The 26,146-nt window shown below is 35.6% G+C and overlaps 1 protein-coding gene and 1 non-coding gene across 2 annotated transcripts in view; one reads left to right on the top strand and one right to left on the bottom strand.

Moving 5' to 3' along the window:
* Positions 1-304: 304 nt before the first annotated feature.
* Positions 305-376, bottom strand: Trnad-guc (transfer RNA aspartic acid (anticodon GUC)). Its single transcript has one exon. It is a non-coding gene; the product is annotated as a tRNA-Asp (tRNA).
* A 22,476-nt stretch (positions 377-22,852) lies between these two features.
* The window catches only part of LOC110378787 (cell adhesion molecule Dscam2), a 95,982-nt gene continuing 92,688 nt past the window's right edge, over positions 22,853-26,146 (top strand). Inside the window, exon 1 of the mRNA XM_064041237.1 lies at positions 22,853-23,101. Within this exon, the coding sequence (XP_063897307.1) occupies positions 23,059-23,101 (43 nt within the window). The 5' untranslated portion in view covers positions 22,853-23,058. The remainder of the gene's footprint in view (positions 23,102-26,146) is intronic.

The raw sequence follows: 26,146 nt of genomic DNA, 5'->3' as shown, positions 1-26,146 counted from the left end.
TTTCGATAGTATAAGAATCAAGTCAGTTCAGCATGCAAATAAGACAAAATATAAACAAACTGAAGGAGGAACAATTTAAATTCTATTAGACAGAGTGTCTCGCTGGTCTTTTTTCGAAGCTCTTCCTATAACAGCGAATTTTAGACATCGCGTCGCTTTGATATTCATTGGTTTTGTGTGGATCAGACTTTACTAAATATATTATAAAAATATATTTATTTATATAAGTTAATTAAAAATCGACAAAAATACTATAAAGTATAAAATAGTAGATTTTGGTAATCCTAAAAATCGCAAAAAGATTCTCTCCGGCGGGGAATCGAACCCCGGTCTCCCGCGTGACAGGCGGGGATACTTACCACTATACTACCGAAGATGTGATTGCTTCGACGAAATTACCGTTTATTTTGTAAAGTTTATTAACAACGATTATGAAGTTCGAAAGAAATTTTTTTATAGTTAAAATAAAGAAATGAACTTTATAATTTACACAATGAATTGTTAGGTTCAAAAAAATATTCAAGTGCAAACGAAAAAATCTTTACTGAAATTCTAGGTAAACTCAAGGAACATTGTTGTAGGTACTTACATAACTTTTTACAATGATAAAAAAAAACTTCTAATTTAAAGATAAAACGATTTTATAGGTAAGTAAGTACCTCTGATTATAGAAATGAACTTCAACAGATTAATACAATCACAAACAAACCTAAAAACCCGCATTATTTTTACCCGACTGCCAAAGAAGGAGGGTAATGTTTTTCGAGTGTATGTAAGTATGTAAGTATGTAAGTATGTATGTATGTCTGTTCCTTTGTGACCTCCTGTAGCCTAAACTGCTTGATGGATTTTGAAGTATGAGGTATCGTTAGATTTGTCTTGATTACGGGAGTGTCATAGGATACATTTTATCCTAAAAGTCCCACGGGATATTTTTTTCTAAATTTCCCTTTAAAAAAATATGTATGCGGTATCATTAGATTCATTTCAATCACGGGAGTAATTAATATAGGATACGTTTTTTCTCAAAATTCCCACGGGAACATGTTAATTCTGCGTCAACGCAAAGCAACTCATGCGTTAGCAAGCAAAAAGCGATTCTTTTGGCGATACAATCACGTCGTCTTGATCAAATGCATGAACGTCGTCTTGATCGTCTTGAACGTCGCATTGGCGGTAAATTTATGTTGCGGAGTAACATCACTCGTAATCTAAAGCCAAATGTCGTCGAAATAATTTAAAATGGTACTTACATATACATATAGTCTTCTACATCTACAACATTTTCGTTAAATAAAAACAGCTAAAAAGTTATAAATAAAAGAATTATTATTAAAAAAACAAAATACCCGACTGCACACTAAAAAAAGAGTAAAACAAGCCCCACAATAATATTGATCAATACAACTTTACTGAATATAATTTATAAATATTGATGGAAAGCATCGCAGGCGGGGACCACCTTGACCGCCACCAACGAAAATTCTGCTAAATGGTGCACAACCCAAATGACTATAAATGAGCCTCTGTTGGTCCCCGCCTGCGATGCTTTCCATCAATATTTATAAATTATATTCAGTAAAGTTGTATTGATCAATATTATTGTGGGGCTTGTTTTACTCTTTTTTTAGTGTGCAGTCGGGTATTTTGTTTTTTTAATTCCTTAAATAAAAACCAGTCATATCCACACAAAACCCGTCTCAACCCGTACTTCCGCACTTGTTTCGCGAGCCCCAGACTAGAGACAGTTTGAAATTGAAAAAGAAAACTCCAACAGAATTCCCTCTGAAGAGAAATAGCTGGAAATATTGTAACACAGTTGTGTTGGGAAACGCTATGAATATATTGATAGCGCCTCTGATTGGTCGGATCAACTGTTTACGAATAACTTTGGTTTTTCGAAAATGGAAGATGTGGGTTATTAAGGTGAGAGATAACGTAAAAAATTGAAGAAGAATAATTTTATATGGGTTAAAATAAGTAGGTAGGGAAAAATAAGTTTAATATGGGTTCATTTTTATCAATAAATACTTTAAGTAAAATGTAGTAGGTATGGGCTGGTTTTGGCATTAACATAAAAGTCAGTTCATTAAATAAATAGTATAAAAGGAACAATTGTTATGTTTGATAATTGAATAAACAGTTGAAATGATCTGAATATTACGCCTAATAAAAGAGTCATTGCAATGTTTTCATGTGTGATTCTTTGCAGCGTTTTATGAGAAGGCAAGTAAAATTAATAATGCTACACACTAGTTAGGGCTCCGTACCCAAAGGGTAAAACGGGACCCTATTGTTTTCGCTCCTCTGTCCGTCCGTCCGTCAGTCTGTCACCAGGATGTATCTCATGAACCGTGATAGTTAGAGAGTTGAATTTTATTTTCTTATGGTTTCGTGAGAATTACCTACTTTTTTTCTGTATCTACAACTATATTATGTATATCCACCAAACTGCATGTCTTAGTAGGTACAAGTATATTAGGTACATAATTATAAAGCTGAACAGTTAGCTATTTTGATCGAACGCGCTAATACCGGGATGTAGTTCCGATTTTCAAATTGTGATATTTAATATTTTTCTAAACTTCTCTTTGTTAAGTCTAATCTAAACAAGTTATTTTCTTTGCACAGACAGTACTTTTATTTTCGTGAAATTGCATTTTGGAGATAAGTATTTACGTACCTAAGTCCTCAAAATACACACAAATTACACCTAGGTATGTGAAAAAAATATACTCAAATAATAAGTCTTAATCTCTTCTCTGTTTAAATCTCTTCTTCCTCCTGCCCTGTTCCCAATTTTATTTGGGGTCGGCGCAATATGTCATCCTCTTCCATTTTCCCCTGTCACTCGTCATAATGACACTCACTCCCTTCCTATTTATGTCATCTTTCAGGCAATCTATCCATCCTTTCTTAAGTCTTCCTCTTCCTCTCCATCCATCTACATTCATACTTAAACACTAGTGTTTAAATCTAGTAAGTAAATAAGCCTAGATAGCACAGTCACAGTTCTCAATGTGAGCTAGTAGCTAATAAAACCACCGGGACTCCGGGTCACGGGCAATTTAAGTTCAAAACGACGCGTTCCTCTTCCAGGCTTGGAGTTACGAATACTGTAGGAAAGATTCTTATTTAATATTTAATGTGAAAGTATATCGGTCTGTCGGACTATCTATCTGTCGGGCTTTTAAGTTTTCCGGCTTATCACCCGCGTCTCGGAGGAACTTCGTCCCATAGGTACGGGAACAAAGGATAGAGATTTTTTCAAAACGAACAAAAAATCCTTTTAACAATAACATTAGTAGGAGATTTGATTTACTTACTAGTTGTTTTCCGGGGTTTCACCCGAGTCCCGGAGGAACCTTACTACTTTAGGGTACCTATGTACATAAAAAGTGCATAGGTATACTAGTAGGTAAGCAGGTATAAATGTTTAACGCCTTAATATATAAATCCTAGACCTAAAATAAAACTTGCTCCTCCTCTCCTTTCTTAACTCCTAGACGACAGACGGTTTCTATGTAATTTAAGCGGGTCGTCCGTACGTACTCCGGTACGGCCAGAGTGCCTGTTTCATTTTGTATAGCCTTAATCACTGGGTATGAGGTGAACTGACGTTACTAGATTTAGACTAGGTTTATGCAACTTTTTATTAAGTAAATATCTACATAAACTGACGCCAGATAACTTTGCTGATCTTGTAGTAAAATAAACTAGACGTAGAGTGCCTATTAATGTTTTAAACACGACGGAAAAAATAAGTGGGTAAGTAGCATTCTGGGGTTGCTGGGGAGTATTGCGCCACTTCTTGTTCCCAGTAATAGCGAATAGGAAGTGGTGAAGGGAGGGCGTTTTAGGGGTTGTCTTATGTAATCCTGACGTTCGAAAAGTGCTGTTTTAGCCTATTTTGAAAAAATGATTTTTGATTTTGACTTTATGATGGAAGCACTTTAACTATTAACGAATGAAATACAGAATCAGATCAGCTTAGAATAGGCTCTTAAAAAAAAGTACCAATATCAATAAAAAAAAATTTTGGCAACAGATTTCCATACAAAAAAAAACGCAAGAGTATTAAACAACTTGGCAATGGGTAATAAAATAAATACAAAACACGACGCAACAGTGGTGGAAACCTGGCCGTGACGTGCATTGTACATACGTACACTGCGGGACAGAATAATTGGCGCCAACGATGTGTAGGTACGACATTGTTTTAAATTGTACGCTTTAAAATTTAAAATATTGTAATGGTTGTAACTGGATTTTTTGTGTTGCATTTGTAGTTGTAGTAGTGTAAAATTCAGTTGGATTGAAATATCTGAGCTGAAAATTAATTTTGATAAGCTTTCTATTCTAAAGACTAATGCATTTTTCTGTACGGAATAGGCTACTATAATAAATCATAAACTAACTATAAATCAATCATAAATAATTTTTAATTTTACTCAAAAACGTTTGTTAAAATTATAGTGCAGTGCCTTTTAGTCCAGTATCCTATTGCTAATTGAAAAATGAAACAATCAAATCTAAATATAATCCATGACGTCTCAAATGTCTCAAATTATTAATTTAATTTTTTAGGAGACATTAAGGTACTCATTGGCGTATTCAAACAAATGCAATAATGAAGTACAGATCACGTTTCAACAACTCCTATAAAAACAACAGAGGAGCCCATTTTCCTTGGCCTCGAGTGTATTCAAACTCACGTTGTTTGTCTCACAATAAAAAGGTATTTATTAGAAGCGCGTCCATTGTTCGTATTTTCTCGAAGATTGGATATTTTCATTATGAAACATGGCTGATAATTAACTTGAAATATAACCTGTTATGATTGAGATGTTTCGAAGTTGTTAAGAAAAGTTCAAGCTTGGTATTTTCTTGAGGCTAAGCAGAGGTGTATCTTATTTATGTGTAAGAAGGTATGATAGTAAAATCAATCTATCCCTACTAATATTATAAATGCGAAAGTAACTCTTTATGTCTGTCTGTTACGCTTTCACGTCTAAACCACTGAACTGATTTTAATAAAGTTCAATTGAAATCTAATTTGGTAAAGAGATAGTCTAAATTCTCTCTGGAGTCTACGTTTTATCCTAGCGCGTAAAGTAGTTCCTTCTGGGAATTAGTAAAATTGCCTAAACATAAAAAAGTTCGATTCATTTCGAACAAAAATATTATTATTTTACTTACAAAAATATATTCACATCTCAGTAAGAACAAAATCTTACTTTCATAAGCAAATAGTCTCCTAAGAGTATTTAAGGAGGGATTTTCTTTCAAAATAATATTAGTAAAGTAATTTGGCTGTCGCAACGTTCATTAATTCTTCATCTTTTTTACAAAGATTATGATAAAATTCATTTTCTCTCACTTCCGTAAACATTGGTATTATGGTGTGGCTATGAAATTAGCGAGCGAGTATTATAAATACGTACCTATATTAGTTGGTCCTATTGATTTTCGTGTTTATATAAAAGGACCAGAAGGAGTGTAAGGTATGAAAAAGTTACGGTGTATAATCGTATGACCATGCTCTCGATGTAGGTTTCATCATTAAATCGTGAATATCTATGTAGCAGAAAAATCGAAAGCTCGTACTTTACCTGTATACTCATTGCTCAAACTACTACTAAATCCTAAGTTTTTTCCAGTAAAATCTAAGATTTGCGATCATGAATGGTAAATCTGCGAACTTTTACAGTAACAGATACACCCTTTTTCATTGAATAGGTTTACGTAGACCTAATCATTCATTAAATCATTCCAATATTTCAAATCCGTTCATATCTGAAGCTAAATCTTATTTATTCTCATTTGTAACATGAATGTAGTTCGCTGACTTCATGGCCCCAACTAAAGCGGATCCGACTCATATGTAATAGAAATTACGTTTTACATTGAAACTCATATAATGGGAAGTGGATGTGTGATATAGACATAATAAATTAATATGCAAACACCATTAGCAGGGGACAGCTATGTTCCCTTGCTACAAAATAATTCGAGTATCTTATAGCTTTGGAAGTAAAACACTGGTGTAAAATATTGTTACTCCATGTGAAACACTGGTACTCAGTTGAATCTGGTAAGATTGGAAGCCGACCTCAACATAGCTTTTAGCCGATTATCGGCCACGGCGACTGTTCTCATATAAGGAGATCAGCCAGCTGCGGAGGACATAGGTATGTATATGCTGCCAGCTGCGAAATAATAAAAATGCGCTAGACTACAGAGGCCTTTTTTTTTGTTTTGACGGGAAATCATCACATGACCTCCCGCTGAGCGTGAGGGAGTCTCAAACTCTTACTGATTAAAACCCATCATGTTCCTTCTTAAGTCCTTTATGTACTAGCACGGTAACTTTTTCGAACAATCCCGCAGACAAAACATAGGCTTTAGGTATCCATTGTCGTTCTCTCGTATCTTTCAGGCTCATAAAGTGCATTGAACGCCAGCATTTTGCATGATGCAGTTTGTGAATATAATACCCTATAATAAAGTGTCCGGCTCGTAGATAATCTATTGTCAATGAAGAGGGGGACAGGCAGATGGATGGGGTAGGGATATAGTGGCATGAGAACAGCGATTTTGTGTGTCAGTCACCTTAAGAGATGCGTTGATTTATTATGACTGTGTGATGAAAATATTATAATAAATAGGTTAGAGTAGATGATGTAAATGCGTCAACATAATAAAGTATCATATCAAACCCTTTTTTATTTAGATCCACTCTTCGAGATACCTACTGCCTCTTCATAAATTAATGGTCCTTGCTCCTTTTCTAACGTTTTCTTCATAATTCGTGGGTCCTTAGCTTCAGCATCCAATTTCCGTCTCCAATCGTAAGCAGATAGTCCAAATCTGTTTAACAGTAGTTAAGTACTGTAATAAAATAGTCGTTTTCGTCCTGAGTTACTTCTCAGCCCTTGATATAAGCAAGGGTAAGGATAAATCGCTATCGCCTATACACCGTGACCGCTACCCCTACGTTCAGCGACCGGTGAAACAAGAGGCCCTATTGTCAAGTCTACTATCTACAGATACGGAAAAACCCACACTAAAACCTACACTCCAGCTGCTGTAAATTCAACCTTATGCCCCGGACATTACAGCCTTACCAACCGCATGAATAAGATAGTCTTCAAGTATCGCGATACAAACTTTTTAGCAGCAAACAAGATGATCGAAATTAGACTTTATTGTGAAAGAGTTAAGGTGTAAAGAAGGTGTAAGTTTAACATAGTTTCAGCCAGACGCGATGGTTAAGCACTCAATGTACCCTTTATCTTAGATTAAAAATGGGGGGAAGGGGGTAGTCAGATAGGTAGGTGTTGATATTTATCGAAAATCGACGCTTCTCGTCATTACAATAGTGTCTGACGGTATTCTTTAGCATTTGCACTTAAATTATAGGAGGGTTTTAGAAAGATCTGTCATTCAACAAATGCGTTTGTTTGTTGTAAAAAAATGCTATGATTTTTAAATAAAAAAAAAATATAGACGATTTTCCTTTATGGATGGCGTATTGAGACATGACATTAAGGGTTGAAAATAATGAATTGAGGACCAGAGATTTTTTACATCGATTTAAATATGTACTCAGGGGCAGAGGAAAGAAACATATGTATAGTAAATTGTTCAATATTAAAAGAAATGTACCTAGGTAAGTATTGTTTATAAAGTTCAGAATTTCTTTCTGAAAGTGGGAATCAACAATTTGCATTAGATTTTTTTTTCGACGATGGGTTTGTGGTAGCATGTAAGTACCTAATTTATAACCACTCTAAGCATGATTCAAAATAAATGTCTTGTCAAGGACCCCAACATAAGGCTTTTAGACTTACTAGTGAGAATGACAATAATTCATGTAAATACTGAATCCAGACACACCCAAAACCTTTTACTTAACCAAACTTCAACATTGGCATTCAAAATCAATACAGATATAAAGTCAATAGCAAGTTCATACAAAATTATTCATCTCGCGAAGTGAAGATTATGTTTAGAAACTCTGAGTTTGAGCACTAACTGATGTTATTTGCTCACCCCTCGTTGGCAGTTGTTTGCGGTGAAGGGTGGCGAAAGTGGCGCTTCATTTTGTTTTGTGTTTATATAGCTGTGTAGGTTTTGAAATTTCGAAGCAAGTGGGATTTTGATTGTGTGAGATTTTTGAACTGTACCTTGGTATGTGGATGATAAATTTTAAGTCAGACATTTTTTTGCAAAAACGTCTCAATCGCCTGCGTATTGTATATGATGTTACATGTTGTTGCAACCATAGAAACCAGTTGTAGTTATTGTTCAAAATAAAAAAAATGAAAATAATGTTTAAAGAGAAACAAAAGAAAGTATTTTACCCTTAAAAAAGGCGAAGGAGCTTTTACCCTTAAAATAAGTTTGTCATCATATTGACCCACTAAACATGAAATTGCAAACATTACACTCAAGTTACATATAAAAACTCACTTATTCACGCAACCCAACGCGCTAAACAAACCAAAACTACAAAGACCAACTTACAAAGATCACATACAAAGTACAATAGCAAATAGACACATGTGTAATACTCCAAACCCATGGAGAATAAAATGACAAGCGGACATGTCATAATGGAAAATTTTCTAAGAAAGTAGCGTCGCCAAAATGCGGGTTACTGACTACGCTCTCATACGCCTTCTTTGAAACCCATATTCTTATCAATCTTTGATGTCTCAAGGGACCCGAACGCCTCATTAATTTACTAGTAACAGATCGTTTTGGTACGTTAATTAGGAAAGGAAGAATGACTGCACCTGTGTCTACGCAAATGTTTGTGCACTATAATAATGTCCTGCGCAGTTGGCAAATCTCCTTATATGAGAACAGCCGCCTTGGCCGATAATTGGCTAGGAGCACACCAATCGATATCAATCTTTGGAACCCAAAGCCCTCGTTACTTTACGTCTACCATAGATACCGTATTTGACCCACAAGATGGCGCCTGACCTCCCTTATGGCATCTCCGCTGATCTTTCCATCGTACACGTCCAAGCCTTACAATTAAGCTTTGTAAACCGACTGACCTCGAACAATGGTAGAGAACAATAAATTCTGGTCCTTTGTACCACGAAATTATATCAATAGAGCGAAAGGACCAATATTGACACTGGTATTGTGAGGTGGGTTCAGAATGTGATAAGAATGCGTAGCTTAGGTATTAATATTGTATTAGAATGTTCACTTAACATGTTATAACCATACTAGCTGCTTTTCGCAGTTTTCTCCGCGTTTCGGGGGATTTTTTTTGCGTACCCGGACAAAATATAGCTGATGAAATAATTTTTTAAATCGGTGTAGTAATTTAGCAGCCAAACAAACAAACAAAAATGATTCCTCTTTGTTATAAAATAATTATAAGTACATATGTAGTATATAATGTAACATTACACATGTAATTGACACTTTACGCTAGGTTACATAAGGTTTTATTTTTCACAAAAACGAAAAATCCGGCGATAATAAAATCACACGAAATAAATCCAAAATTATCAAAACATTACAATATTTTAACCTCAAACAATAACCAGCAAATTCCATATAGGTAATCCGTACCCTAAACTAAAATAAATTGTTCAACAAACCTTTTTCCTAGAAAATCAAATAACTATCCCTCATAACGATATAAGCCTCAAAAAATATACTTTTGGAGGCTTTCGAACCTCGTTAATGCCGAGCCCAACCGTATATAAAATCAAGGTACCCAATCAACAAAAACAATACAAGTAGAGATATTATTCTGTTCATAGTTCATACATATTTCACCTGAAACTGTATTCGCGGTAATCACGTTGGAATTGAGCCAATCGTATGAAAAATTGCAATTGGACGCCGAGTCGCCGTGTCGGTTACATTATAACATCGTCTTGTTCGTTTTAAAATGGTTCTTTTTGTTCTTTTTTTGGTTTTTGGCTGGTAGTTTTTATGTCTTTCGGTTTGCAATGAATGGTTGGCGTTTTCCGTTAAAATGTTAAAGTTATGCTAGTTTAGTTTCTCAGATTATTGTAAGTGGCTTATGTAAAAAATATTATTTTGATATTCAGTATTTATCCTAAACGGTCTTGAAAGTTATCAGGAACAAATAAGCCTATATTTTTCTGAGGATCCTTAAGGTCAAAGAGTTAAGTGTAGCCCTGATACACAAAAGGAACAGAGGTAACTTTTAGTCAGTAAAAGTTTGACTAAATATTATTTAGTCAGTAAAAATATTTCAACAACGGGACATAACCTGTATTTACTTGAATGAATGAAGGAAAACAGTTTCAGTATAGTTCAACATTATCGGTATTTTTACAAAATGAAATGGCACAAATTATCTTAGTGAAGTTAAAAAAAGACTATACATAAACAAAATACACTGTTCATTTATTCCAGCAAAAAATACAAACTACATAAAATACAACTAAAATAGGAAATAGAGCGAAAAGATACGAGACAAACAAAATAATGAAAAAACAGTGTGAAAAGTCCAATGTATTGACATTATCGCGAGTTCGGCATACGAAGCAGAAGTGAAAACAAAAAAAGTGGAAAATAAAAGAAAACAAGGTAAACACCGATTCGTATTTTATATCGGATTTATTGGACCGCCGCTTGTGTTGTGTTGCCAAACTGAAAAATACTACAGCTTTTATGGGAAAATGTTTAATTGTGATGTTTAAATTGTAAAAGCGTTGTATTTGAGTAAGTTTTATTGTTATGCAGGTGGTGGTGATGGATATATTTATACTATACATCGACAACTAAAACTACGAGGACGACCCCTCCGAGCCTTTTTCCCAACTATTTTGGGGTCGGCTTCCAGTTTAGCCGGATTCAGCTGAGCACCAGTGCTTTGCAAGAAGCGACTGCCTATCTGACCTCCTCAACCCAGTTACCCGGGCAACCCAATACCCCTTGGTTAGCCTGGTGTCAGACTTACTGGCTTCTGACTACCCGTAAATGTTATCTATTTTGTGTAAAAGCTAACCAAACAAAATACTCAAAGAACCTTTTTGTTTGTAACCTGAAGGCCCCGAAGCTACTGTACCGATTAAAAAAAAATTTCACTGTTGGAAAGCTACTCTATCTCCAAGTAACATAGCCTATATTTTATCCCTGTACTGTGAGAAACTCTGCTAGTCTACCATAAAATCTTCTGATAAAAAACTTACCGAATAATGTAGCACGCAACTAAGATTGACACTTCACGGGTCAAAGCGACCGCCTATATCTTCGCATCTTGCGGTCTATGACGCTTCAAGTGTTGGCAAGGACCTCTTAGGATAGCTGAGGGTCCCCTAGGTCCTTGTAAGTAAGGTACGAGAGATTTTACGAGATTTCGAGGTCGGTACGGGTAGTGATAGGGAATTTATAATGTTAAAATGGGTTTATAATTTTGAGGACGTAATTTTTGAGGTGGTTTTGGAAAATAAGCATAGATGAAGTGCGTAACTGTGTACATAAATAGGTTCAGCTGAAGCTGTATCTGGGTAAATAAACGGAAAAGGATCGAGAAGATGTAAAAAAGGATAAAATGAAAACCTAAGTAAAGACTTAGAAATGGGTTATATTAGAATTCATGCGCGTATATTACCTACCTCGTAGTTTTGCTATCCTTCTACACAAAGAGAGTGGCAAATATTAAATATCGTCTAAAAGGCAAAAACTAAAAGCGCAATATCTACACTATATTGCAAAAAATAACGAATAATTTTATTATATTTGCTTGAAATACATGTTATACATACTTACTATTATTTATGGGATGTGAATATTTTGCAGGCATGTGCGAAAGTGCAATCAAAATTCAATTACGACTTTTAAAACGCAACTTTTCCATGTTTGTCCATTAGGTGAAAGCTTTTTGCTATGGTTTTTCAAATTTTGGTTCATTTTTCGACATAACAAGATTAAAACGCTCAAATGTATGAAAATATCAGCCTGTAGCAACTTTCAAGAGTACATCATCCGCCTAGCCTTTTCCCAGCTATGTTGGGGTCAGGTTCAAGTCTAACCAGATGCAGCTCACTATCAGTGATTTATATGAAGCCTATTTAAGTCTAACCGGATGTAGCTCATTATTATCAGTGTTTTATATGAAGCCTATCCGACCTCCTCAACCCCGTTTCCCGGGCAATTCAATACCCTGGTAAGACTAGCTGTCAGATTATCTGACCCTTAGCAATTGCGACTTCAAATGACACCATCTTTTAGGACTTTACGAATGAAAAAATCACAATCTACCATTATCAATATACCACAAAATACTTTCTTCAAGCCTGGCAACATCAAACGCACACAAGAAAAAATCCGAAATGAATAAAACATCAGTGAAAATGTGACCTGAGGGGACCGATAGCATTGCGAGCTGAGATTTGAAACCATTCGCCTAAAATGGATTGTTTCTTCTGTAACCAGTTTATCTGTTTCCTCAAGTTTCTTAGATGAGAGGATTTTTGTAAGGAACCTGTCCTTCTTTTTGACGGCAACGACTTTTTGCAATAGATGTGTTTGCATCTCATTGATTTTGAGGAAGGCACGTTAAATTGGTGGGTCTGGCTGTCTTTTGTAATTCTGTGGCAGTCGTTACTGTTAGTCAAAAGGCTATGATGTTTTCAAGGCAGTCATACCAGGGGGTATCGTGCTATCCGGAAAGTTGAGGTTAGATAGGCGTTGCTCCATGTAAAGCTCTGGTTTACCCAGTTTCATTTTTTTGTACCGAAAGCTGACTGCCATACATAGCGCTGGAAAATTATTCTAAGAACGCATAATGTAGGCATAGATACCATAATATACTTACCATTTAAAAGTAGAAAAAAAAACCTAAATTTTTTACTCTAAGCCCTTCAATCAACTCAAAATAACAAGGGCCATTCAAAAACAGCCGAATCGCAAAATCCTTTTAGTGATATTGAAATTTTCAGACGCTTGAAAAGTTTTCACCGTTTCAGAACCGGTATGATGCTCTCGACTCGAAAGCTTAAAACTTTAGATTATAGTCATAACTTAGTGGGTAGTTTGAAATTTGGAACGTACGCTTAAGTTGAAGATAATACGAATTTGGAATTAGGAACATAACAAAACAAAAAAAGATTTTCTATTGTTCTAGGTTACAATTTGAAATTGGAATGTAAAAATTCCGAGAATTGCTACTACAATAGTAGTTTTTCTGTACGACAAACTTTTTTTGCGGAATTGAAAAAAATATAAATTCTTTTTATACTATTAAACCCTAAGGGCCTTACTACAAAAACTTTAAACCCTGTTTTACACTTGTCTAATAAAATTTTGGCTGCAAAATGAACCATGTGTCAACGTCATAATTTGACATTTTTTTAGACAAGGCATAAACTGACGTTTAAAAGTTTTTGTGGTAAGACGGTAAACGTCGGATTCTGATCGATCGATACCATTATTTAGTTATTTCTACTGTTAAAAAAATAATATTTCTTAAATTTCAAGGGCATTCGACCTTGTGTCCTACAGGAAACTATGGAAAAAAATGGAAGGGGAGACAACTTGTGAACAAGAAATTGTAAATATGTTAAAATATTGGTACAATGGACAAACAAATATTGTAAGATGGGCTGGGGCATCATCAGATGTGTACAGGTTGGATTGTGGTGTGAGGCAGGGTGGCTTGACCTCACCGCGTCTTTTCAACCTGTACATGAACGGTCTTATTGGAGAACTCAGCAGGGCTGGCGTCGGGTGTCATATTGATGGAGTTAGTATTAATAACATTAGTTATGCGGACGACATGGTGCTGCTGAGTCCTTCAATCTCAGCCCTGAAAAGGTTAGTACGAATTTGTGAGACGTATGCGGAGTGTCATGGACTGAGATATAACTCAAGAAAAAGTGAGATACTTGTATTTAAAGCCGGTAATAAAAGTTACACCCCAATACCTATCACCTTAAGTGGTAACGAGCTGAAGCAAGTGTCTCACTTTAAATATCTTGGTCACTGGGTCTCAGAAGACTTGAAGGATGATAGAGATATGGAGAGGGAACGTAGGGCGCTGGCGGTCCGAAGCAATATGTTGGCCCGCAGGTTCAAACGATGCAGTAACGCGGTTAAGGTGACGCTTTTTAAAGCGTATTGCCAGTCGATGTACACGTGTTCCTTGTGGGTTAACTATACGCGGACGACGTATAGCGCCCTGCGTGTACAATACAACAACGCCTTCAGGGTACTGTTGGGGCTGCCCCGGTATTGCAGTGCCTCGGGCATGTTCGCAGACGCGCACACTGACGGGTTTCATGCCATCATTAGAAAGCGATGCGCTTCCTTGTTACACCGAGTGCGAACCAGTTCCAATAGTATCCTGAACGTGTTGACAGATAGGTGGGATTCACCGTTACTGAGGCACTGGATTAGCCTACACACTGCGATGTAATCTATTTCATATGTTGTTTTTTGTATTCGCTCATATGGACTTGTCCGAAATAAAGTTTTTTTTTTTTTATTATTATTAAATGTAGCTTCTCTCAATTGCATTTAAACTCAAATACATATCTATGACTGCACAAGACAACACTTGTACGAGTCTTATTCTCCATGGAGTAATCTTAATACTTAAATACCACCATAAGAGTACTAGAAATATGCCAACTGGCAGCCATACTCCTATTAAATTGAAAAAAACTAAAGTGCTCACTCGTATAATAGATTTTACGTGCTTGCTACCATGCTGTTTGCGGCCACCAGTGTCCACATAGAGGTAAGCTAGGCGACAAAAGTTTTGCGCTTTACCTCATATTTATAACTGTATTTTTGGTTCTTGATCACTGAGGGTAAAAAAGAACTCATGTAAAACCATTTGGCTATCTGACTTTCTGTCTGTTGAAACTTTTCTCAGGAACACATGGAGATAATATTATATCAATAAAAAAAACCTACAATCAAATAGAGAACCTCTTCCTTCTTTTGGAAGTCATTTGAAGTTGATATTGCTCCTACTTATGTATGTATAAAGAGGCCTGTGGTCCCTTGGGGCTGTGAAAAAGCTTGCCTTAAATACACTTATTCCTAAGAAGTGCATAATACACTAAAGAACTTAGAAGGCAACTGTACCTATCATAGCGTACGTATTTTTAAGAGTACTTTGCTATACCACCTACTACGGTAGAATATGAAATATCCTTAAATGATGGCACCGCTCCTCTCCTCTATTTTTACGTTTAATGCATAGCATTTTTCTTATTTTGAATTACTTAGAAGTCTTGCGATTTCAGTGGAAAATTCTGCAGTCTCTGTCTTTGGCCAAGATGTCTTTCTGAAATCGTACGCGCTTGTAGAAACGAAAATGTACGGAAATACATTTAAATAGTAAAATCTATAATAGTTATTCTAACAGTTTTTTTACTTTTTGATTTACTAGGATAGTTTTTAATACGTATGGTAAATATCTATGTAAATAAACAAGATTTCTAACAATAATTTAATATTTTTCGTCGACAATATTATGCAACTTAATTGAATGGAATTCATCCGGCTTTTTTATTACTGTAAAATCCTAAAAATTGGGGTCAGATTTTTTAATACTTTGTGAAAATAACTAAAATGCGGAGTTATTTTTTTGCAAAAAAAACAGCGATTAGGTATTTCTATTTCCCGATAATGATTTAAATGATTGGAAAGTGTTAGTTTATTCATTGTAAAACTATGTTTTGGTGATCTGAAATCAGGATGTCAAAGAATATTTTTTACAAAGAAATGGTACGAATAATTCAATTTACTTTCAAAGTTTAATGTTGATTTGAACAGTGTTTCAGTGTGTGTGTTAGTGTTATTAACTTCAATAATCACAAATTAAGTAAGCATAACCAACACAAAATATTTTTAACCATACTCCCACAGATGAATACTCCATGATGAAATACCTACACCACCATTTTGTTTCAAACAATCTGCAACAAGTCCGATTTATGCAGCTTTTAAAACGTCCACGGAAAGTAAGGAGAATCGTACCAAGTACATAAAATACGAAGAAGTACGTATTCTGGCTTTGAGTGCAATTACTCAAAGCTGCTTCTAAAAGAAAATATTTATCCACAGATTTACAAATAATACCTATTCAAGCTTCCGCCAGGTTTTCATACACGTCAAGGAACCACTATGCGCAACCGAGTAAAATAACATATATTCCTTAGCAACACAAATTAGCTGTGACACTGAAATTAAATTTCAAACCGGTCCTGCAGTAGGTACCTAAGTGTAATGCATTCAAGTAAAAACACTTCAGACCATAAAAAATTGGTTCTCTTTTCCTATGTTTAAGTTTAATGAACCTATCTTTACCCTTACAATCATATGTCTCAGGTGCTAAAGTTAGATTCAAAGCCCCTTCGAGAAAGTTCCCAGCCAGCATAGCATAAAATTCCTCCCAGTGCTCTACAGGGACATTTGACTTGCACTTGATTATTAATTTCAACTGAATACCTCTGTGCAGTTTCGAGAAAGAGGGTTCTTGAATTTTTGATACATGCACTAACTCTAGAAGGTTTTGTAAGAAAGTGGGGTCTTGGTAAAGCGATTCAGAGTTTTCATTTTGAGTTTGTGCTAGTAGATTAATTTTAAGAATGTTTTCAATTTGAAAATCTTTTTACACTTTCTTTTATAAAATAACATTTTCTTAAAAGGCCTTTTTTAAGTAACCCGGTAGCAGACGAATTACGTACGAGAAAAAAAGTTTTGAACAAAATTATAATTATTTTCTAGTTTATGTCTCAATAGTAAAAATTTAAGTACCTAATTACATAGTGCTAGATACATTTTTAGTTCCTTTTGCATTAAAAATTCTGACGAAAGTCTTGTCAGTACCAAACTTTTCCTTTTAACTTCAGCTCAGAAAAGATTATTATTAAGAAAAGAAAAAAACCGGTTGCTGAAACTCATCTTATTTATACTTTAACTTTGTTAGTCTCGCCTTGAAAGGAAGCAATAATCGTTACTTCTTTGTTAGAAGAAAGTTGAAAAAACTTGTAAGTGATTAAATAAAATAAGAAACTTCGGACTTCACTTGTAGGAAAGTTGCAAGCGCAAGTTTAAGGCTTTTTCACACAGGTGTGGTAATATTACTCTCAGTTTTATTTGGCGAAAAAAACTCTGACAAAAGCTTTATATCAATACACATTAAGTAGTGCATTTTGGGCTGACAAAGTGTAGTCTCACTATAAGACAGGTCATCGACACGAAAGAAGAAGAAGAATTAGTGCATTTTGAAGGTACTTTTTGAATGGTAACTGCCGACTGCAACTTTCTACCACACATGCTGTGACTGCATTAGTGTTTGTATAGGGTATCTTTTACATGAAACCGTTTTGGATCGAAGCGGCAGCAGCACGTGCAGTCGCCCTTAGATTTCAATTGTTTTTATGCAGTCGCGGCATGTGAGCGTTCAAAACGCACCTTAATCAGTCATTACCGTTAGGTTAGTCAGATATCAAATAGTCTTACTAAGAGGTATTGGCTTCCCATGTTAGGCGCTGCCATCTGAAACTCCGGTACTCAGCTGCATGCGAGTCTAGTGGAATTCGTCCTCAACATATTTGGAAAGGTTAAGCAGACGATATTTACGACATTTTGACGTCAACATTTATGTTATGTTTACCATGAGACCAATCAGTCCATAAGACATTGAAATAACAATATATCATGTTCTATACTTAGATAAATATCGTATTAAAAATATAATACGTCTTCACTTATATTGACTCTTTCAGAAAATAAGTAGGGCAGATGTTTAGGTAGGTATCAGAAATGCATGAAGTCCTAGATCGAGCGGAAGCTCAAAGGAGCGTTTTTTTTGGTTCTCTTTCTCTGTGAAACCTGAAAGCCGACGTCAATGAATATCCTTGAAGATATAAACTGCTCTGAAAATTAAGATGTTCCGTATTTATTTATGTTCATATTCAAGCTTCTTCTTCCACGCAATAACACACGTAGGAAGTGGTGAAAGGTAGGCGTTTTGGACACCATAGCTTTTTTCCAATAGAACCGAAATACCACCTATTATTCGTACAAATATCAAATCCCCATGTCGAAACCCTTACTTATTCGCCCAAACCATGAAGTCATCTAACCAGACATCATCTAACCTTTCAAACTTAAATCTACATCACTCAAACCGAAATCAACTTCAACACGAAAACAAACTCCACATTCAACACAAAGCCATTACATCTGTAATCCCCACTTAAAAATTAACGAGAATTCCAATTGTCTTTCAGACTTTTCGAGCAAAACCTCAACGTCTCGAGCGAGTAATTGGCTAAAATACGTCTATACGAGTCACTACTTAATGCCTGAACGTAATCTCTCGTAAGGAAATGACAGACACAGGTGGCTCCGTCGCCAACTGCTAATAGCTTTTAGACAGCTAGATGGCTTAGGGTTGGGAAACGTGTCGATAGTTTTGTGGGGAATATTTCTTTTTTTTAGGTTTGAAAAGTCTTAGGTAGTCGTCACGGCCGTGAAACGTCCACTACTGGGTAAACGTCTCCCTCAACCTGAGGGGATTTGCCAATACTTTCAGCGCTGGGCATGTATGTCAGCTTATTCTTGGTTAAGTCATTGTATAGATTAGAAACGTTTGTCGGATATTTGATTGCCTATGTGTGGTATGAAAGCATTTTGATAACGTTGTCAGTGGTAAAACAAAATTTCAGTTATAAATAAATACTATTTTTTTTTTATATACGACCTATCTAAGATTATTTATTATACACAGGTCGAACAGTCGTACGTATTAATAAAGTCGGTCAAGAGGTCACGTCCTGCAAAGCCTATTTTAAATATTTTTGTATATATTTCTCTCGATAAACATCAAAATACATGTTTGCATCTTTTGTTCACGCTTCGCTTTGATGTTTGAGAGCATTATGTTGATAAGGCTTTTACTTTACTCTGTTCCTTCCTTAACAAAAAGTATTTGTCAGCATATTTTCCTGTTGATGTCAATACATTTTCCCCATCAAAACCACGGTAAAAAAAAATTAAGCTTAACAAAGAAAATGAAGATTGTATCGATGAATTTTATATTATCGATATTTTTATCGACATTTTCCCCTCACTAGCAGAGATGACATACAGTAATGGGCGCCTGCAACATCTGCTACCAACATTACAACGTGGTTGTCTTTATAGCAGAATTGGTACATGTGATATTTTAATTAGATCACGCGATTATGACTCCTATTCCTTAACGCGTAAGGCGTGATTTGCGGTAAAGGTAATGCGCTTAAGTGCTCAACCTAAGTGGTGCAGGAGTACTATTTTTATAGTTTGTAGGAAGGATACATTAGTTTTTAGTAGGTTAAAGGGCTAGATACAAGGTAGTTCCATTAAATATTGAAATTTTTAGAGTACCTTTCTTGGCTTTCGTGTTATAAGACCATATATTTGAGGATTGTAAGTATAATCTTATGTGGGAAAAAGGTGGGAAAATGCGTGATGTTTTCATGTATCGATGCTCTTTGCTTTCGATTAATCGATACTTATAGATTAAGGCCATATGTGTGGTAAGTAGGTGAATAGGTTTAATCTTATGATGGAAAAAGGTGGGAAAATGCATGATGTTTTCAAGCATCGATGCTCTTTACTTTCGATTTATCGATATATCGATATCGATATTCATCTATAGATCGAGTAATTCAGTCATGTAACGTCTTATTTATATGCAGGGTTTAGTTCAAGAAAAATCGATTCCATCATGTTTATCAGGCAAAGCTTCAAGTAAAAGGGTTTTCGTTGCAGACTTTCATTTCCGGAACCCTGAAAAGTATGCATTTTGTATTAAGTGCAGTCTAGCAATTAACGGTTTCATTTCATTCTGAAGCAGAAGTTCATTTATATTAGTTAGTGGTATATTTTTAGGTTGAAAGTTAATGGTAGTGTATTGAAATACATTTAGTTACAGTTCAAATATTATTGTCATTGTGAAGTTAGCTTATAGTGTCGGAGGAATATGTGTGAAAAATATGTTAACAAAAGACTAAAAATGCTGATTTATAGATCCGAATCAGAACAACATTTGATATATTGGCAATTATAATCATCGGCACGAATCTTGAGCGCTGACCTTTGCCTGCGCAGAAGTAATTTATAGCAAAGAATCAATCCCGAGTGACGGCTATGACGCGATGCGTTGCGGGCCAATCACCACTTTACCATCATACCACAAAAGAGACCCAATTAATCACTTCTGCGCAGGTGGAGGTCAGCGCTCAAGATTCGTGCCGATGATTATATATTCCACAGTATGGTTTCAAGCTCCTTTAAGCCACTTTGATAAGAGACGCAAAAAAAAAAAACAACTACCTATCGTTTTTATGACAAAATGCTTTACACATGAGACTTAGCAACAAAATATGATAATACCCACTTAGGGAGAATCAGACTTAAGTAAAGACTATTGTTAGAATTTGATAAAACTTTACTGACTGTAGGTACTAAATATAGGACAGAAGGTTTAGGTCAAACATTTGAAAAGTACAAATTTCGACATAGACTATAATTACTGCTTTTTTATTGTGCCACTTTTGTATATAGGCCTCTTCTCATAAAGAAAAGGAATAATAATAATGTCGGGACACACAGTCGGTTAACCCCATGGTAAGTTATAACTAACTTGTGTTATGGGTGTTAACACAACTGATAAACTACATACACATAAACATATTAATAAATACATAGTAGGTATATAAGGTGCTTTAATATTACCTGCCAGGACTTGAATGGGGGGTAGTATTGCGTTTATAGATCACAATAGTAAAGATAAATAATTGATTATTTGTCATATTTTTTTTCATACAAAAACAAAATACATACGTATAAATTTGACTTAATTTATTAGTATAAAACCATCCAGTGGAGTTACCGCATTGCCGCTCCGCACCGAATTCTTTTCAATTTATTTCGCAAAAAGCGCGGTGGCGCCTTTCATACGCTGTTGCCATACTTATCAGACGGCGCCGGCGCGCGGCGGCTAGACAGACTGTCGTCAACGCGCAGCCCCGCCAGCCTGGCGCTGGCGCTGGCGCCGGCGCATGCGACGAACGGGGTAGTGCGGGTGAGGGTGGGGGCGCGCGGGGCTGCGCATTGACGACAGTCTGTCTAGCCGCAGCCCCGCAACCACGGCCAACAAGCATGATCCTAACACAAATTCGACCGAACCGGGAATTAAACGGGACCTCAGGTTCGGCAATCCGGCATGGTACCCATTGCGCCATCGAGATCATCAAAGGAATGACCGTTAATCACCATGCTTGCTCAAGGCAGATTGGCGATTTCAGCCTTTTTTTAGCCTGTACTTATACATACATTAATTTCACACTAAAATAAATTTAATTTTACTTTATTATACTTCTGCACATCCCTACATAGTAAACAACATACGGAGCGAGAGTTATAAGATGATCTGAGCATTACCCAAGAGGGTACAAATATAGCATTGTTACAAGTACCCTCTAATACGCGTTGTTGATATCAAACCGAGTGGAAAGCGATGTGATTCCCAAACTGTACTCATATGGGAACAAATACCATATTCTGCTGTTGATGTTCATTTGTTGAAGTGATAGATAGACGGGGTTTCATTTGAACAGAGTTGGATTTATTAAACAGAGTAGGTACTTAAATTACTTAATTTCAAAATTAGTAGAATGATTAAAAAATAATTATTATGTAAAGGAGCTCATGACTAAGTACCTAATAGTAACAACCTGGTTGCTTGAAGAGGTTGAGGAGCGCTTAACCTTATGACGCGGTCGGTCCATGGATGGGGTGACCATTTTTATCGTGGCGAGTTTCTCTGTGTCCCAGTGGTGCGCCGATTCCTAATGAGAAATCGGGATTAGTGAAGAAGGATGATGAAACTCAAATAGCATTTTTAAATTGTATATTAAATATGAATAAATTATGAACTGGAAGAAGGAAAATGCATTCTGCTTCTTGCAGTCGGAAAACTAATCATAAGCTTTTTCCACGAAAACGATTTACTTAGCAAGTTTACTCTCATACTAATTTAAAATGATAATCGTATTAAAACCAGATTTCAGTCAAGAGCGAATGAAAATGAGTGAAGAAAACGCCCTCATGAAAATCGAAAATGAATTATTAATAAAAACTTACCGCTTTGTTCTCAAGTTCGTGTCTGATTACCCTTTCTACATGTCTATTTGAACCACGGAGGAAGAAAAGATGGGCAGAGATGCTATAGTGTAGGAAGGTCAGGCGCCTTCTTCTAGGTCAAATTCGTACGGTATGCATGACAAAAATGATCAGATACGAGTGAACTAATAAGGGTTCCTTGAGACAAAAATGGGAGCATTTTTTTTTTAATTTAATAAATGGTTTACCAACAGCATCTGTATAGATAAAGCTAAGAGTACAATTTCTGTTATTACTAGGACTTACACAGTCGCCAATTGCAGGTTAACCAACATACGCAAATTAATGAAAGGATATAAAAAATTACACAAATCAATAAAGCGCATTACAAAGAAGGCGTATAAGAGTGGAGGCAGTAACGTTCTTCGTTGCTCGATCATTCGCATTTTGGCACGCATATACTTTTAGGTTATTTTCTATTATGGCATCTCCACTAGTCATTTTGTTCTCCATGATTTGCACGCGTTTACGCCTACTCATAATCATATACCCCACACAAATTAGTACCTACCCACACATATTCAACTACGCAATTTCCCAAACATTCTAAATTCAAATGTATTAAAACTATTGCTTCATCAAATTCAGCGAACGGGATGGAATAGGGTTGAACACCCCTATTGGTTCTCCCGCTCTCAGTTTGCCGCGAAACTCGCTACTGGGCAGACGTGTAGCCCAGCCTGCTTAGAGAACCCGCGAACTTAACGACGACACTTTCGAAAAAAGAACACTTTAATTTATTATCTGTGAAACCTTGTGCAAAATGAGTTAACGAAAATGGAACAGATTTTTTGTGTTTCGAATTTTGTAATTTGAGTTCTCTTGTTATTTTTTTAAGAACAGTGTTTTATTTCGAAAATGGATTTGAATTTTTGGAGGCGACTTCTTTTGTTTTTTGTTGGTGAGTATTTTTTTTTTAATTGTATTAAAACCTTTTTGGTGTCTATGAAGCCATTATAAGTTTATGACGGTATATGATTCAAGTATGATATTTTATGGAATGGTTCCCTCTGAATTTGTTCAGAAACTCAATTACCTTCTATCAGTTTACCGGAGCGCTGTAATTATATTATTTCCGTTGTTTCTCAGAATATCATATTTTCAGACTGGAAGGTTAGCAATACATATTTCGTACGAAACGGTTTAACATTAATTAAGCGAAAATTCACGGAAACGTTTCGTGTTCGAAAGTTTTTGAAAAACTTTTTTAATATAAGAGCCCTGCGTTGTTGGTGGGAGTTATTTAATAAACTTTTATATTAAATGGGCTTTATACCCCGACGTCATATGGATACAATTTGCTATGAGGGAAAATTTGCATCTGTCAAACTGCAATTTCGTATACCTAATCGATTAAGGTAATGAAGTAACATAACGCATAAGTTACTATTTTACGCGAAGACCCAGCAAGTGCCCAGTTCCTGTAAAAAGAAATGACTCGCAGTTTTTTAACATTAGCATAATAAACGTTAAAAGTACCTAATCGTCCGTAATCAAATAGTTTATTGTGTTATATAGACATAGGAATAAAATTAAAATAAGACTACCTACCTGCATAAAATGTGAGTACGTACTGTCACTAATAGGTAATTAATTTCGTTAACAGTGAAGAACATTGATAATCACTATTGCCTACTTGAATGCTACACCTCAACATACTTTCCCAAACAATTTATATTATATTTTCCTAGTTTATCACTTCAGTTCCATGACACAGGCCACTAACACAAAGCTCCCAATAAAAACCAATAACTTCAATCTAACCCATTACAAGAATAAATCCGTCGAACCTTTTCTAATCCTAAATTCAGCCGAAACCCTCCACAATACAAAGCAACATTCCGAAAAACAGTACTACAAAAATACACGGAACGAAAAAACCCATTTTTGTCGCATAAAACTCTTGAACAACACTTTACTATTTTTCACAAACGTTCGACGGACGTTGAAACGGAAAGTCCGATGAACTTTTGTGAATGGGAAAATACGGTTCGGTTCCGCATGTTAAAAGTTAAAAATACAGAATATGCGAATGTATGTTTTTTTTCTGTGTCATCGAGGGGTATTGGGTTGTCTAGGTGATCGGGTTGAAGAGGTTAGATAGGCCGTTTTTATATGTAAAACACTGGTGCTTAGCTGCATTCGGTTAGACTGAAAGCCGACCCCAATATAAGTAGTGGGGAAAATGCTGGGGGCAGATAATGATAATTGATTTTTTTATCTGATTGAGATTTTCGTTATAACTATATCATTTGTTTGTAGTTTTCGAAACTTATGTAAAGTTAAGTGTAATATGACAATGTATTTCGCTGTATACCTATAATAAGCAGATGTACATATTGTATTGCAGCATGTGGTATTTCTCTTAGTACATAAATGTACAATCAAAACCGCGAACAGACCATAGTCACATAGCCAATCCCTTATCTACCATACCAATAAACAAGACATAACCAACTCTAAAATCCCACTTCATGTAATTCACAAAGGACCCCCAAAAATCTTATCTAGGCCCTTCAAAAACGCAAAAAACTGACTATAAATGTTTAATGTTATTGTGTACAATTCTCTGGTCGCCAGTAAGCGCTGAATGATACCCACGGCCCGCGGGAACGATTCGGCTAAACATCACTTTCTTAGTTGATAAAAGTTTTGAATGATTTTTTTTTTGCCATGTCATTTAATTGACAATATTTTCTAATTCGCTATATATTATAAGCCCATGTACCTACATACATATTATATATGTAGAGCCATTTAGTTCTCCGATATGACCAGATAGTTCCAATTTAATTAGGTAAGAACACCACAGTCAAACCGCGAACAGATGCACAACCAATCATGTATCTACCGAGCCAATAAACAAGACATAACAAACTCTAAAATCCCAGCTTATGGAACCCCAAAAAAATCTTATCTAGGCCCTTCAAAAACGCAAAAAACTCACTATAAATGTTAACTGTTATTGTGTACAATTCTCTGGTCGCCAGTAAGCGCTGAATGATACCCACGGCCCGCGGGAACGATTCGGCTAAACATCGCTAAAACGTCTGTGCCGCTGAAAAATCTTTTGTTCAAAGCGATTTAAGTTGAATGGTGTGTTTTGAAGTTTTGTCGCCTGTTTTAAGGATGTTTTGAAGTGGTTATTGCTAAATAGGTGTTGTTAATATTTGTTGGTATTCTTTTGATAAAGATAAACAATACTTTGTTATTACCAAAGCACGTAACACACTAGTGAATCAAGGAAAAACTTTGCTACGGAAGAGATAACTTAAAATAAGTAAATATATACCTACTATATTGATTTGCGTCGACAGCCCATTCTTTCTTAAAGCTGATGGTGGAAGATGTTAACTCAATAAAAGTTTCAAGGGTTTTTCTTTAACTTCATGTTGTTGATCAATAAATTTATCAACTCGATATTTTATTACTAGACTAGCCGTTTTCCCGCGGTTTCACCCGCGTCCCGTGGGATAAAATGTAGCCTATGTTACTCGCAGATAATATAGCTTTCTAATGGTGAAAGAATATTTAAAATCGGTCCAGTAGTTTTTGAGTTTATCCATTACAACCAAACAAACAAACAAAGTTTTCCTCTTTATAATATTAGTATAGAAACACAATGCTAGGTAAAGCTAGAGAACTGTCATAGTCGTGCAGATCATAAGCGTGCTAGGGTACCTATACATTTTTTAATATTCAGATGCATTTTAATCCAGTTATCCTTAAAGCTCACTGACCCTACATGCAGTGAGTCAAAGTTTTACTTATTTTGCCAAACAACGGACCTTTTTGACAAAAACCGTTTAGAAACATGATGAACCATTAACATTTCCTTATTATTTTTAATCTGTGATACTGCTTGAGATTCTTCTCTTGTTTGTACATTACTTGAGGAAGCAATGGAAAATTTGCATTAGGGGAAAATAGGGTAAATGGAGGGTTT

This window comes from Helicoverpa armigera, chromosome 24 (assembly GCF_030705265.1).
Source record: "Helicoverpa armigera isolate CAAS_96S chromosome 24, ASM3070526v1, whole genome shotgun sequence".
Lineage (NCBI taxonomy): Eukaryota > Metazoa > Arthropoda > Insecta > Lepidoptera > Noctuidae > Helicoverpa > Helicoverpa armigera.
The sequence above is the reverse complement of the archived record's forward strand: the minus strand, read 5'-3'. Positions and strand labels throughout refer to the sequence as shown.